Source organism: Hordeum vulgare, chromosome 1H, assembly GCF_904849725.1.
Source record: "Hordeum vulgare subsp. vulgare chromosome 1H, MorexV3_pseudomolecules_assembly, whole genome shotgun sequence".
NCBI lineage: Eukaryota > Viridiplantae > Streptophyta > Magnoliopsida > Poales > Poaceae > Hordeum > Hordeum vulgare.
In genome coordinates this window covers 474074315-474088013 of record NC_058518.1, presented here as the reverse complement: position 1 = coordinate 474088013, position 13699 = coordinate 474074315, and the positions used below count along the sequence as shown (strand labels likewise).

At 45.8% G+C, this 13699-nt stretch overlaps 1 protein-coding gene across 1 annotated transcript; it reads right to left on the bottom strand.

The window, feature by feature from the left end:
* Nucleotides 1-11309: 11309 nt before the first annotated feature.
* Nucleotides 11310-12789, bottom strand: LOC123446710 (isoflavone reductase homolog IRL-like). The gene is made up of 3 exons (XM_045123270.1): nucleotides 12307-12789; nucleotides 11739-12180; nucleotides 11310-11650 (listed from the first exon to the last, which is right to left on the bottom strand). The coding sequence occupies exons 1-3, from the start codon at nucleotides 12628-12630 to the stop codon at nucleotides 11484-11486; spliced, it is 933 nt and encodes a 310-aa protein (XP_044979205.1). The 5' UTR covers nucleotides 12631-12789; the 3' UTR covers nucleotides 11310-11483.
* Nucleotides 12790-13699: the final 910 nt, after the last annotated feature.

Sequence of the window (13699 nt, the reverse complement as noted above, 5' to 3'; positions counted from 1 at the left end):
TACTTAAGCAGGGCTAGCTGCCCCGGGAATGAAAGCGACGGGCAGCAGCTAGGTCTAGGAACTTACAACACATACCATGTTCACGGGAATAGAGAGGGAGATTGGTGGAATCGATGTATGTTGTATTGAGCCTCATGGACGAGTATATATAGGAGTACATATTTGGAGGACAAAAAGGCACTCTTAGTAGTAAAGTAGAAGATGGATTACAAATCCTATACTACTAAATACATATACATCAAATATTTCTCTAACAAAGTCAAATCAACTGAATTGATCAGTTACATCTACAAGTGTACGTACCCGTTAAAATATTTATTACTCCCTTCGTTTCTAAATATAAGTCTTTTTAGAGGTTTCACTATTAGACTACATACGGATGTATATATACATATTTTAAAGTATACATTCAATCATTTTGTTCCGTATGTAGACCCGTAATGAAATTGCTTAAAAGACTTATATTTAAGAACGAAGGGAGTAGAAAGGAAATTATAACATGTATACGCATATCATGTACAGTACTACTTATGAAATGAACACGACAATAACCAAAGAAAGATTACAAATAATTGTGCGCACGACACACGACGTCTAATGGCCTCAGAAGAAGTAACCAATGACTAGTGCGGTCAAGGACGCCATGACGAGAGCCGGGGTGGCTGAGGACGCGCCAGAGACGGGCGCCGGAGCTGGTCCGTCGACCGCGGAGGCCGTGCTGGCCATGATGGCTGTGGCGGCAGCCACGGCGAGGATCCTGAGCTTCAGAGTCGGCGCCATATGCTTGCTCTTAGAAGGATGCTAGTGCAACGAGTTACCAAAGATTACTCGATCCGGTGTTGAAAGAGAAGTGAAGATGTTGTTGTTGAAATTAGTGATGGGCCTTAGGCCCATAAGAGAATTTCAGAAATCTTCAAGGGCCCATGTAGGTGGTGGCATGACAAGGTGGTGGAAAGTTTAGTCGCACCCCGTTAGTGGAGGAGAAGTTGGACCCCTTTATAAGGGTCTCTCTTCCACATGCTATTGGAGAGCGAGAAGAGAAGGTCCCCTCGCGCACTCCTCCTCCGCCATCCGCCTCGCCACGCCTCGTCACGACGCGGGAATGCGCCGAGCCGAGCTCGTACCTACGCGCTTATTTTTGTCGGTCAGGAACGGAGAATACGTAACGGACACGGCATGATCCGAGACGTCGGATCGTGAGCTATTACCGACTCGGACGTGGGTTCGGCCCACGTCTCTCCGCCCGACCGCCTACTTAAGCAGGGCTAACGCCAACCCTAGCCGTCACGAGAATCAAATCACATTTGCCTCACGCATTCGTTCCTTTTGCTGCTGCTGCCGCCGGCGACTCCGTCCCGTTTACCGCGTACACGGTCGACGGGAGAGCACGCCTCCGAAACCCCGCCTCTCCGGTTCCTGTACGGGAGAGGGGCGATTAGGTTTTTGGGGAGCGATCACGCGACTGCTCGCCTCCGTCCGTCTGCTTCGTCTACGTCCGCGTCGCCCTCGTCATCGCCATGTCTTCACCATCCGAGGCCGATCGTCTCGTCCTTGAAGCTAAGAAGAAGAGGGCAGAGGATGTTGCTGCTGCTACGGCCGCGTCCAACACCAACGCTGCTGCTACGGCCAACTGACGCATTGGAGGGTACGATTCGTTTATCCTCATGTTCGTATTTATCCTAGCAGTACTACTTGCATGCATAGATGTATCAACTATATGCGTGGTATGTGCTAGGTTAGTTCAAGATCAGTACGTCATTAGTCTAGTCAATGTCATGCTAGTTATTATCTCGTGGATTAATACACTCGAAAAATTGCCTATTTACTCAACAGTTGTCACGCTTGTGATCTTGGGAGGAGAAGGAGAGATCATTTGGGGGTTATATATACTAGTACTTGGAGTTGGAGGCTTCAGACTTAAAAGAGAGTTGAGGGTCTCAACTTGGCTTGGAAACGAAGGTTTGTGGCTGTAACCCTTCTGGCCGGCCGGCCAATGCTGGGTGCCATTGGCTGCTCTGGTTGGCCGCTTCGCTGGCTATTGTCTGCTTCGGGATAAATTAGCAGTTGTAAGGAGAGAAGGTGAAGAGGTTGGCCAGTTGCTAGCTGTTGTGTTCTGGCCTTTCGGCCCCCGTTTGTGTTGATTGCATGCCATGGGTGTTTTGGTTGTGTTGTGAGCTGGTTTTCGTATTATAGTACAACCATGAGATGCTTGGTTAGAATGCTACTGATGATTCTCTCACTGGTTAGAACTCTCTTTTTTCATTCAAGCCAGGCGTTCTACCAATTTCATTAAAATAGGGAAAAGGAAAAAAAATACTTGTCCTTATTTACAAGTGATGAAACTCTCCCAAGGAACACTTGGCTACAGACAATGCCAACATATGTTGACAAATGTTCTCCTTAATCAACTCTAACCAATCCCCTAAAAGTCTACAGAGGAGTACAGTTTTGATTTTACCCCTGTATGCCACGCCTAGTCGGACTCCTAAAAATCTGTAAGGGGGTATAATTTTTACTAGTCCGCTGAAAATCCCCTTCAAGCCGCCTAAATATACTCGGCACTTGCTCGGCCGAGTAGAAGTTGCACACCTCTTTCTCCCGCCCTCTCTGCTCTGTCCTTCTCGCCGCTGTCACCCGTACACGCTGTCGTCGCCATCGATGACCGTCTCTAGCGCCGAAATGGACAGCCAAAATCGTTCTGCCACCCCGCGGGCTTGTGTCCACGGAAAACCACTCATGTGGCGCCGCCCGCACAGAAAAAGAGGTTGGGGATGAAAAGGCTTCATCTGTCACAAGCACATGCTCCAACCGTATCGAGGGCCTCCGGGGTGGCCAATGCCTCTTCGGGGACGGTCGACCTCCCTCCCTGTTGCTCCTACCGATGCCAAGAGAGCTAGAAAATTGGCGGCCGCCGCATCGGCCCTCGTTGCGGAGGCCACGAAGAAGAAGAAGAAGAAGGCCACTCTGGCGCCTCATACACGTCCGGTGCCTCAAGGTCATCAAGGTCACGACCTCACAACTACAATCAAGTTAAAGATGTTGCTCGATGCTATGCTTGGATGAACATCTCCATGGATGCACCGGTTGGAAAGGATCAAATCAAGGATATGTTTTGGGAGAGAATTTGCGGAGTACTACAACAACTCCGTGGAGGTGCAATCAAGTCGTATGCAAGGGTCTCTTGGGCATCGTTGCGGCACCATTCACGACCAATACAACCAATGGTCCGATTGCATCAATCAAGTGAATCAAGCACTACCAAGCAGTGTGCAAGTCATGGAGTATGGACCATACATCCAAGAAATTTTTAAGCATAGGAATAATAAGTTCGACCACAAGCCTTTCTCGTTGCATCTTTGCTACAAAGAGCTTTGCAAAAACAAGAAGTGGAGCAAGAGAGTTGCAGAGACCACTTCAAATAGATTAAGATTGAGCATATCTGTTGAGGAGGACGGCGAGGTGGATGAAGAGGCCAATAATAGACCAAAATATAACACAATTACAAAAGAGAGAAGAAGATAAATACATATAGTAACACATACAAAGAAGAACTTATGACCATGATTGAGGCTAAGAAGTTATTGACAACTGAATGCAAAGAAGAGAAGATGGCAAAGGGGAATGAGCTCAAGATGTTGGAGGATGAGAAATGGAAGGCCAAGTTGGCGGCCGCAGAGACAAAGTTAAAGACGAAGGAGCATAGACTTGCACCTGAGGAGGGGAGGCTTCATGATGCCAAGAAAGCATAAGCCCATGCTATCACGTTCATGAATCCAATTACAATGGACGAAACCAAGAAAGTATTGGGAGCTCGTTTGTGGGGAGATCTTGATCCAAACGGAAGTCTGTCTTCGGAATGGTGGTGGTGGTGGCGGTCGTGGGGATGGTGGGAGTGGTGGGAGTGGTGGTCGTGGCAAAGAGAATTGTGGTGGTGGTGGTGGTGGCGGACGAGAGGATGGTGGTGATTTCTTCGGTGAGGACTTTGTTTGAGTTCGTGCATGTCATTGGTTCGTTCGATCCACAACATACACATGCTATGTTTGTGGTGATTTTGGATCAAACTTTGTGTTTAAAGTGATGCCTTTTGAATGAACTATGCATGTTTCAATTTGAAAATTGCGGTGATGAAACTATATGCTTGTTAACGATTGTGTTATGCATATTTTACGATATATATTATGAAGTGTTAGAAGTTCATGCAGCTAGGACACAAAACCAATACAATTTTTTTACTTCATTAAGTTTAGGGGATCAGCTAGGTGCAGCCATCTATAGTGGAGTAAAAGTTTACTCTACTAACTTTACTCGGCCGGTTCCTCTTCTACTTTTTAAGGATCAACTAGAGTTGGCCTTAGCGAGGAAAGTGTCGTCCACAATCTGCAAAGAAACATCCCCACCAATGCGCCCGATATGCTCCTTCCACATAGTTCAAAGGACGTACATGACCTGTTCAAAGGACGCATGCTTCCCGAAAGGATCGAGTCTTTGTGCCCAAGTTGCACCAATCCTCCATACAGAAATAATTCGGTGCTCGTTTATGAGTAATGGGGAGCCAGCTAACCACAATACCCCGGACACCTCTAGTGAGAAAGCATTGAAGTATAATTTGATTACGATTTCTACTACAACTTCTCCTGATAATTTACTACCGATCATGGAAGTAGTATTGGGTTGTATCGACGGTCGATGTTATTCTTGTTTTAGACTATTACTTGTTTGGGTTTTATTTTCCCTCAAGGGTAATTTGGGCCCGTTCAGGCTATTCTCATTTCTTATTGTCATCATATGAATCCATTGTGATCACCTGCCCGTGAGTCCATCAGCCATCCCGCATGCAAGACACCGTCGTACTTATGGTTAATGAGGTATCCTGGGGACGGAGGAGAGAAAAAAGTGCTACATCTTCTCTCGAATCATGAATAGTAGGGGACAACAAAGTTCCACACAGGCGATAAGTGGAAATGGAGTGGCTATGCGCAATGGCGGTCACAGGGGTTGGTTGCATGATAGAGGAGATGTCAGGGCCATGTCCCTTGTCAGAAAAGAAAAGAATGTACCAATTATGTTCTCTGGCTTGAGGAGTTTATTTGCCAATCTATCAATTTTTCCCTAAAGGCTTTACAGTTGATGTTGTATTGTTTTTAATGTTTAGTCAAATTGTTGGAGTGTGGATGTGTGCAATTTTAGCTATGCAGAGGCCGAAGGTTGCTCAATTGTTTTGTATCTGCTTGATGCTATATTTTAAATTAAATAAAAGAGCACTTTATCAGGAAAAAAACATAAAATGGTACTCCTTTTGCTTGATAGTATTCGTTGATCTAACACGCTGGATATGTTGGATGGACGGTTAATATTTGTTCAACCCTATCGTAAAAGACCTCTTTCCTATGCATGGGCTTCTAGTTGAAACACTAGTGTTGACTACCTTGATGGTATACGTGGAAACTGTGGTTCATTTTTTTAACTGACTTTGTGGCTCTAGTTGGGACTATGTATATCATGAAGAGAATAATGTTTAAGTACTTTAAGGTGTACATTAACAAGAGACGGTTAGCTCTTGTGCTCGTGGGAGATATAGATAATTTATGTTTTCTTCTCTTTTATGCTTTTCCTCGTCTTCATGTAAATGATTCTTCACTTGTGCTTATTTTGCACTATCCCCTACCTTGCTGAAATGGCATCCTCTCAAAAACAAGAGTACTAAGTAGCTTTCTTCTTGTGGCTGATGGCAAGAACCTTAGACCCGTCAAATATTTTCCCCATTAGTGAGGCAAATTTGTCAAGGATTTTACCTTTTTTCTAGCACAATGTACTGGGCTTTATTGATTAATGATCAAGGGAATCCCATCAAGCTATCATGCATGAACTAAATAATTAATCCCTCCTATCTTCGAATATTTTATCATGCAAATATGCCTCATCATGCCACCATGCATGCATGAGAAAAGGCCCACACCAAAATGCACCTTGCATATTACTCCCTCCGTTCCTAAATATAAGTCTTTTAAGCGATTTCATTAGATGTCTACATACGAAGCAAGATGATTGAATGTATACTTTAAAATATGTCTATATACATCCGTATGTAGTTCACTAGTGAAATCTCTACAAAGACTTATATTTAGGAACGGAGGGAGTACTTATATAGTTACAAGCAAATAATATTGTATGTCGGTTTGAATTGACATATTGTTAGTATAAATACTACAAAGCACACTCAAATAATTTAAACCAATTCATGCAGCGATGTGCCGGACATAGGATCATGAGGCTGACTAACCACATACGTCCCCCAAAACAATATCTCGCTTATAGCAAGAGATCCTTCGGTCTCACCTGAAACTTTCTTCTTGCGCTGTTGTATTCTCACGGGTGCACGTATAACTTTGGTCCGTTTGTTTAATTTTTTTATGTTTTATTTTGGTTTTATCTGTTTCTTCATTATTTTCCTTCATTTTTCTGTTTTTCTTCCCGTTTTCATTGGTTTTCACTGGGATTCTTCGTGTTTATTTGTTTCTTTCTGGGGTTTTCCTCTTCTTTTTGTCTTCACTTTGTTCGTTTTCTTTTTGTTTCTTTCTTGGTTTTCATCAACGTTCTACACTTTTCTTTGCTTCTTTCTCGGTTATCTCTATTTCCATTTTTTTGCATTGGTTTTCTTTGATTTTTTGCTTTCTTTTTTGGGTTTCCTAGTTTTCTTTTCTTTTGGTTTTTATTGTATTTCTTCATTTTTCTTAGTTTTTGTCAATTTTCATTGCTTATTTTTTGATCAACACATGCAAACTTTTTTCTATAGACATTCAACATTTTTTCATACATTAGAATATTTTTTTATACACACGTTTAACATTGTGAAATACATTACAAACAATTTAGAAACTTATGGTTTTTTATTTTAATTTTTGCATACACATTTTAAATTTTTGGTACATATCTTATAATTTTTAATACATGTTTAACATTTTTGAATACAAGATTAACATTTGTTGAATACATGGTGACATTTTTTCTATACACATTTCAAACATTTTTCAAAGACAAGATTAACATTTTTAATATGGGGTCAACATTTTTTATACACATTTTAGTTTTCAAATGCTTGATTTAAAATTTTCAAATATAATATGACTTTTTTAATACATGATCAATATTTTTTCTATAAATGTTTAACATTTTTTAAAACGTTTGTTTAAATGTTTCGTATAAATAGTCAAAAAAATGCCACACAAATTCAAATTTGTTCAAATGCTTGATTAACATCTTTAAAATAATTGTTTAATTTTTTAAAATTTTGATTGAAAAGTTACATATCAACTTTTTTCGTACACATTATGTCTTTTAGCATATATGAGAAACATTTTCTCTATAATACATGCAACTACCGACACACAAATTTTCTCACATAAATATAGGTTGTTCAGCGGTTAACATAGAATCTAACCGTGAAAGGCCCGCCAAATCACCCCACTATAAATAAAAATAAAACACATGCTATCATCTCACCCACCCGCCAAACTAAGGGGTATTCTTTCGGAAAGTCAGTTTCGTTTAACATTGACCAAGCTCATAGCAAAAATATCGAGACCCACAATATTAAAGTAAATAGATGATGTATCTAAAAATACCAATTTGATATTATAAATTTTGGTATATTTTTTCACAAATTTGATCGAACTTAATATGTTTGAATTTTTAAAAAAAAGTAACACATCTTATATTCTAAAACAGAGTGATTAGTTTTTTTTTAATCTGAGTGATTAAATTTTTACGGAATTTAGTAACACCTACAACGCAGGAATGCGTGTCCAACCTTTCTAGTAAATAGAAGACGTTATATACTCCCTGTGTACCGAAATATTTGTCGCTGGATGTTTCTAGTGTAAATTTCGTCACGTATAAAATTTTATGTTCTTTTCTAAATTACCCTCCCACCTGTCGGTCGCCCTTCCTCACTCCCCACTTCCCGAGTCACTCTCTCCCTCGCTCGCTCCGCCTCTCCCTCGCACGCGTTGCCGACGTCTCTCGCCCGCTTCGCCTCCGCCTCTCCCTCTACCCCTCCGTCGTCGCCTCCTCTACCTCTCGCGTCGTCGCCGCCTCTCCGGCACCTTTCGCCGTCGCCGTCCAACAAGGAGCTCAAGGATGGATTCGGCCCTTCCAAGATCCAATTTTTACTTTCGGCGGGTGGATCCACCATCCAAGCCTCGCCGGCACCGGCAGGACACCAGGTCGACCTACGCGCCGATAAGAGCCCAGGAAGGCGGAGAGCGAGGTGGCATCGGCGCCCACCGTGGTAGCGGCCCCGCAAGCGGCATGGGCGTCGACGGAGTCGATGGACCGACGGCACGCGCGCCACAGGCAGAGAGAGGGGTACTCTGTGTCCGCCGAGCTGCGTCCCGATGCCGACGTCGTTGCTGCTGGACGCCAGCGCCAGGGAGCGTCGACCCCGTGCGTCGTGCAGGTGGCTGGCCCCGTGAAGATGCCGACCCCATGTGTTGTGCAGGTGGCTGGCGGGGGCGTGCAACTGCGGTCTTGCAGAGCAAAGCAGATGTCTGACGAGCACATTCCCTTCGCCTTGGTCTCTTCTTCGTCGTTGCCCTGTAGGTCAAGTACTAGCCGCCCTCCTGTGTACTGAAATTCAGTTAACCTTCTTAAGTACAGTACTCTTTCAGTCATCTTTGCTCAAGGAGTAGTTCATGTTTGGAGTAGTACTGAAATTACCCCCCCCCCCCTATCATCATCTGCTTCATAAGTTTTCATCTTTGATTCAGTTTGAGGACTTGCTGATGTTTTGTTCCAATCAAGAGTGCTTAAAATGGAGTAAAATTTTGTTTTGGTGTATCACAACAGTACACCTTCACAACATCTTCACAATAGTACTCCAGTAGTGCAGAAACGGAGTAATCAAGAAGGAGTGCTTAAAGTGATGCTCGGAATGTTCTTTTAGTGTAGCAAATGCAGCAGGAATAATCTGTTTCAAAATGTAGCAACTGCAACAGCAGTAATTTCAGTCACCTTACCATCAACCAGTTTGGACTAATTTAGTTGCTCAAGCCCAATTTTAGTGCATGCATTTTTGGAGTAGCACCGGTAGCTACTGATTTTTGAAGTGCTTGAATTAGTGTGCCTGAGCTGTTAACTTTGGAGTACTTAAATGAGTGTGGCTTAGCTGTTAATTTTGGGGTAACTTTGGAGTTCTTGCTCTTATAGTTTTGGGGGTAGAAAATTATACTCCAGTGCTTGATCTAGTTATGTTTTGCTTGCAGTAGTTTCTATTTTTGCATCTGTAGTTTAGTGTAGGGTTTAGTGTAGGACTTGCACGTACTCCCCTTCTGCCCTCTATCCTCTTCTCTACTCTTCTTTCAATGCATGCCTCTCCTCTCCTCTCCTACTCCAATAAAAATACACTCATACCCCACACAAATGATCATATAAATGGAGTAAAATATACTCATACAAATGGAGTGCGGAGTAAAATATACTCATACAAATGGAGTGCGGAGTACAAATGGACTGTGGAGTAAAATAAGCATCAGAGCCTCAACAGGATCATCGGAGCCTCAATCTCAGAGCCACACAAGCCACATCACAAGCATCGGAGCCTCAACAGGATCATCGGCGCCTCAATCTCAGAGCCACACAAGCCACATCAAAAGCATCGGAGCCTCAATCTCAGAGCCACACAAGCCACATCACAAGCATCGGAGCCTCAATCTTAGAGCCACACAAGCCACATCACAAGCATCGGAGCCTCAACAGGATCATCGGAGCCTCAATCTCAGAGCCACACAAGCCACATCACAAGCATCGGAGCCTCAACAGGATCATCGGAGCCTCAATCTCAGAGCCACACAAGCCACATCACAAGCATCAGAGCCTCAACAAGAGCACCGGAGCCTCAATCTCAGAGCCACACAAGCCACATCACAAGTATCGGAGCCTCAACAAGAGCATCGGAGCCTCAATCTCAGAGCCACACAAGCCACATCACAAGCATCAGAGCCTCAACAGGATCATCGGAGCCTCAATCTCAGAGCCACACAAGCCACATCACAAGCATCAGAGCCTCAACAAGAGCACCGGAGCCTCAATCTCAGAGCCACACAAGCCACGTCACAAGCATTGGAGCCTCAACAAGAGCATCGGAGCCTCAATCTCAGAGCCACACAAGCCACATCACAAGCATCAGAGCCTCAACAAGAGCATCACTAGCATCACTGAACCCTCTCCATTAGCTCCAAGTTGTACAGGGCATTTGCATAAACCTGTTGCGGGCATGAAAGTCTTTGAGGTAGTTTCTTGCCTATTGTTCCAGAGTATAACCAAAAACAATAGTGACAACAGGCCCAGAGGAAGAGTATCAACTTGCTTGATTTGCTAGTCTATTATTCCAGTTTGTGGCTGCTAAACTTATTGTTCCATTTTGTACTCTTTGTGTGTGCTCCTATTCCAATCTTCTTCACAGTATCAACTTGCTTGATCAACACAGCAGAGAGGAATCACATACTGTTGACACTGACAACAAAAGTTACTCTCACTGTTGATGTGCTGATTTTCTTAGCAGATTTCTGGGTGTGATTTGCTTAGCAGAGCAGGATTTGCAGAACACATTAGAGTGTGATTTGTGAGAGTATTCCTTGCTGATTTTCTTATCTGAATAACACAGGTACCCCAATCTGCAGCGGAGCAGCACAACCTATAGCAGACCAGCAGAGCAGGGAAGTTCAAATTGATCCAATCTGCACCAGAGCAGCACAACCTATAGCAGACCAGCAGAGCAGCTGTAGGATCAAACTGGAACAATAAGCAGCAGACCAGCAGACCAGCAGAGCAGATCTGGGATTTTCACTCCAGTGGCAAAAGGGCTGTCAACTGCTTCTTTCAGATTGGCACTTGCTTCTCTGTCAACTGCTTCTTTCAGATTGGCACTTGCTTCTCTGTTACAGGGCGGAGGAGCTCTAGCCAACAGGGGAGCTGTTGCCGGCGGGGATGGAGCTCAGGCTCTCGATTGGAGTGGAGGAAGACAGAGGGAGATGAGGGAGCTGCAGACTGGAGGGCCCTGACGGAGGGGAGGAGCGCCTGGCAGAGGGGCCCGACGGAGGGGAGGAACCTGGCGGAGGGAGGGACCTGGCGGACGGGAGGGGCGTGGCGGACGGGAGGAAGACGACGATCTCAGGGTGATTTTTATATCAGGGGTAGTTTGGTATTTTTACATGTTTTCACCTGGTCTGAAAATACTTCCAGCGACAACTATTTCGGAACGGAGGGAGTAGACAGGAAGGACGAAAATTGGGTTGTTGTCCGAAGAGAAACAATTCGTTGCGGAATATCCAGTCCGTTGCTTAAAGCAAAACATACAGTGCTCCCAAGTTATTTGTTCCCATGAGGGGGAGGACGTTACAAACCAACAAAAGTAACCAGCAGCATATAACTGTCGACCCATCAGACATCACCAGCTAGCCTCAAACGTACACAGTCGGAGCATGTCTTCAGAGGAACCTGTTGAGCAAGTCGTCGACGGTGGTGTACTTGACGTCAGGGTACAGCTCGCTCGCCTCCACCCCGAACGACGGCGCGATCTCGATGTTGGTCTGGTCGCCCTTGATGTACGACGCGTGCCCGATCGAGAAGATGATGTTCATCGGGATTGGCGCCTCTGCAGTGCACACAAAGACGAATTAGTATACTACCAGGACGGAGTAGTAGTATCCCGTTGAGCATCAGTCGATGGAGTTCCTCCTAACCTTGGATCTGCTTCAGAACGGCGTCCTCGGGGACGTACACCCTCTGGAACGTCTTGCCGGTCTTCTTCTCCCACAGCGCCACCAGCTCGTTGTGCGACAGCGTGTTGGCCGGCGGCTTGATGTACAGCACCTTGTTTTCCGCACGGGGGTCGTCCGCCGCCAGGACCGTGTACGCGCCGATGTCGGCCTCGTCGACGAAGACGACCTTGGTCTCGCCGTCGCCGAGGATGACGACGTTGTCGGTTGGGGGCGCAGGGGAGAGGACCTGCCCGATGGTGGGGAGCGAGTACCCGGCGAAGTAGTTGGCCACCACGTAGGTGTAGGGGATGTCCTCGCCCTCGATGGCACGGCGGATGCCCGCCTTGATGGCGAAGATGGACTTGGCCGGCTCCACGGCGCCGGTACGGTCGACGTCCAGCCCGAACTCCGACGGGAAGAACCTCTGAACAGACAGAGGACGGCAATGTGTGAAGCAGCCCTACGTACGTACTACGTACGTGTGCATGGATGCAAATAACTAAAGAGGAGTCATCAGCCTCTCAGCCCTCAGCTGAACTGCACAGGATACCTTCACGTTGCCGGCCTCCTTGATGGCGGCGATGAGCTTGGTCTGCTCGGCGATCTGCATCGCGCCCAGCGTGGAGATGACGACGTCGGCCGCCTTAACGGCGCTCACCAGGCTGCCGTGGTCGTACAGGTCGCCCTTGAGGAGCGTGACGCCCGAGTCCTGGAAGGTCTTGAGCAGCTGCGCCTTGGCCGGGTCGGAGGGGGCGGTGTCCCGGACGAGCGCCAGGGTGGGGTGGCCGAGCCGGGCGCTCGCCGCGACGACGTGCTTGCCGATGTAACCCGTCCCGCCGATCACAAGGATCTTGCTCTTGGCATCCGACGCCATGACCTTCCTCGTAGATTAGCAGGTGTAAGATCCTATCGCCTTGTTGGCTTGCTTGCTCTCGCTTGCACTGCCACGCCACGCCCACGCCGTTAAATAGCCTCTGATGTTTGCATCTCCGGCCAACCTAGTGCAGCGTCTGTTACGCTATCGACTTCAATAATGGCGGATCCATGATAGCCACTCTCCATCTCCGACGATCTTAGTACCGCCTCTGTCCTCCCTACACAGCAACAGAAAAAGCTTACTACAGATGTATGTGGTTCAGTTTTACGGTCAGGTCCATTGGAACTAATTGATGCACCTTTGGAGACAGGTTGATGGTGATAACACACACCGTGTGGTTGGTATGGTAAGGTAAGGTAGGGCGTGCCTGTCGGTAATGTAGATGACTCAGTTTTGTTGCCTTAAAGCAACTCCAAGTCTCCAACAGATTGTTATCAAAAAAAAAAAAGTCTCCAACAGATCTCCCATCTGTAAAAAACTTACAGTACCGTTTAGAAAAAAATTGAGCAAAAAAGAAAAAAAAAACTCGAACAATCATGCAAACGTGAAATAAATTTAGAGGATCTTGTAAAGTAGCTCCAAGTTTTCTCTAGTTTAGGGGAAATTGTCCTTCCCTGGACTTTTGCTTAAGAAAAATACAACAAAAATAGATTTAGAGGATGGAGTTTACGGGAACTAATAAAATTAGCTTGATCATCCTGTAAAACCATTTTTACAAAAAGTTTATTAAAAGCATCTCTGGCAGACCCTTGTAATCGCCGGAAACACGGCTTTGGCCGTTTTAGCTTTCAGAATAGACACAGTAAACGAAGACCGGTCCGTAAATTTCCTGCGGTGGCTCGTAAACGAGACCCCGTGACCACTATATCTGGGGGTTCGACTGCTGGATACGGGGTTCGAATCCTATTTCTCAGTCGTCGCGGAAAATCTCCACCCCTCACCGTCGGCACCTCAGATTTGCCGCGCGCGTGTCCAACCCGCCGCCTAGCCGCTCCAATCCACCGCCAAGATGGCCAACTCCGGTGGCCGTGGCAACGACACGTCGCCTCAGATCCGGCGCCGCGCG

Excerpts from the sequence above, each read along its gene's own strand:
- LOC123446710 (XM_045123270.1), bottom strand. The coding sequence starts at position 12,630 with ATGGCGTCGGATGCCAAGAGCAAGATCCTTGTGATCGGCGGGACGGGT. Across the intron at positions 12,181-12,306 it reads AGGAGGCCGGCAACGTGAAG|AGGTTCTTCCCGTCGGAGTT; the intron begins GTATCCTGTGCA and ends CTGTCTGTTCAG. Across the intron at positions 11,651-11,738 it reads CGTTCTGAAGCAGATCCAAG|AGGCGCCAATCCCGATGAAC; the intron begins GTTAGGAGGAAC and ends TGTGCACTGCAG.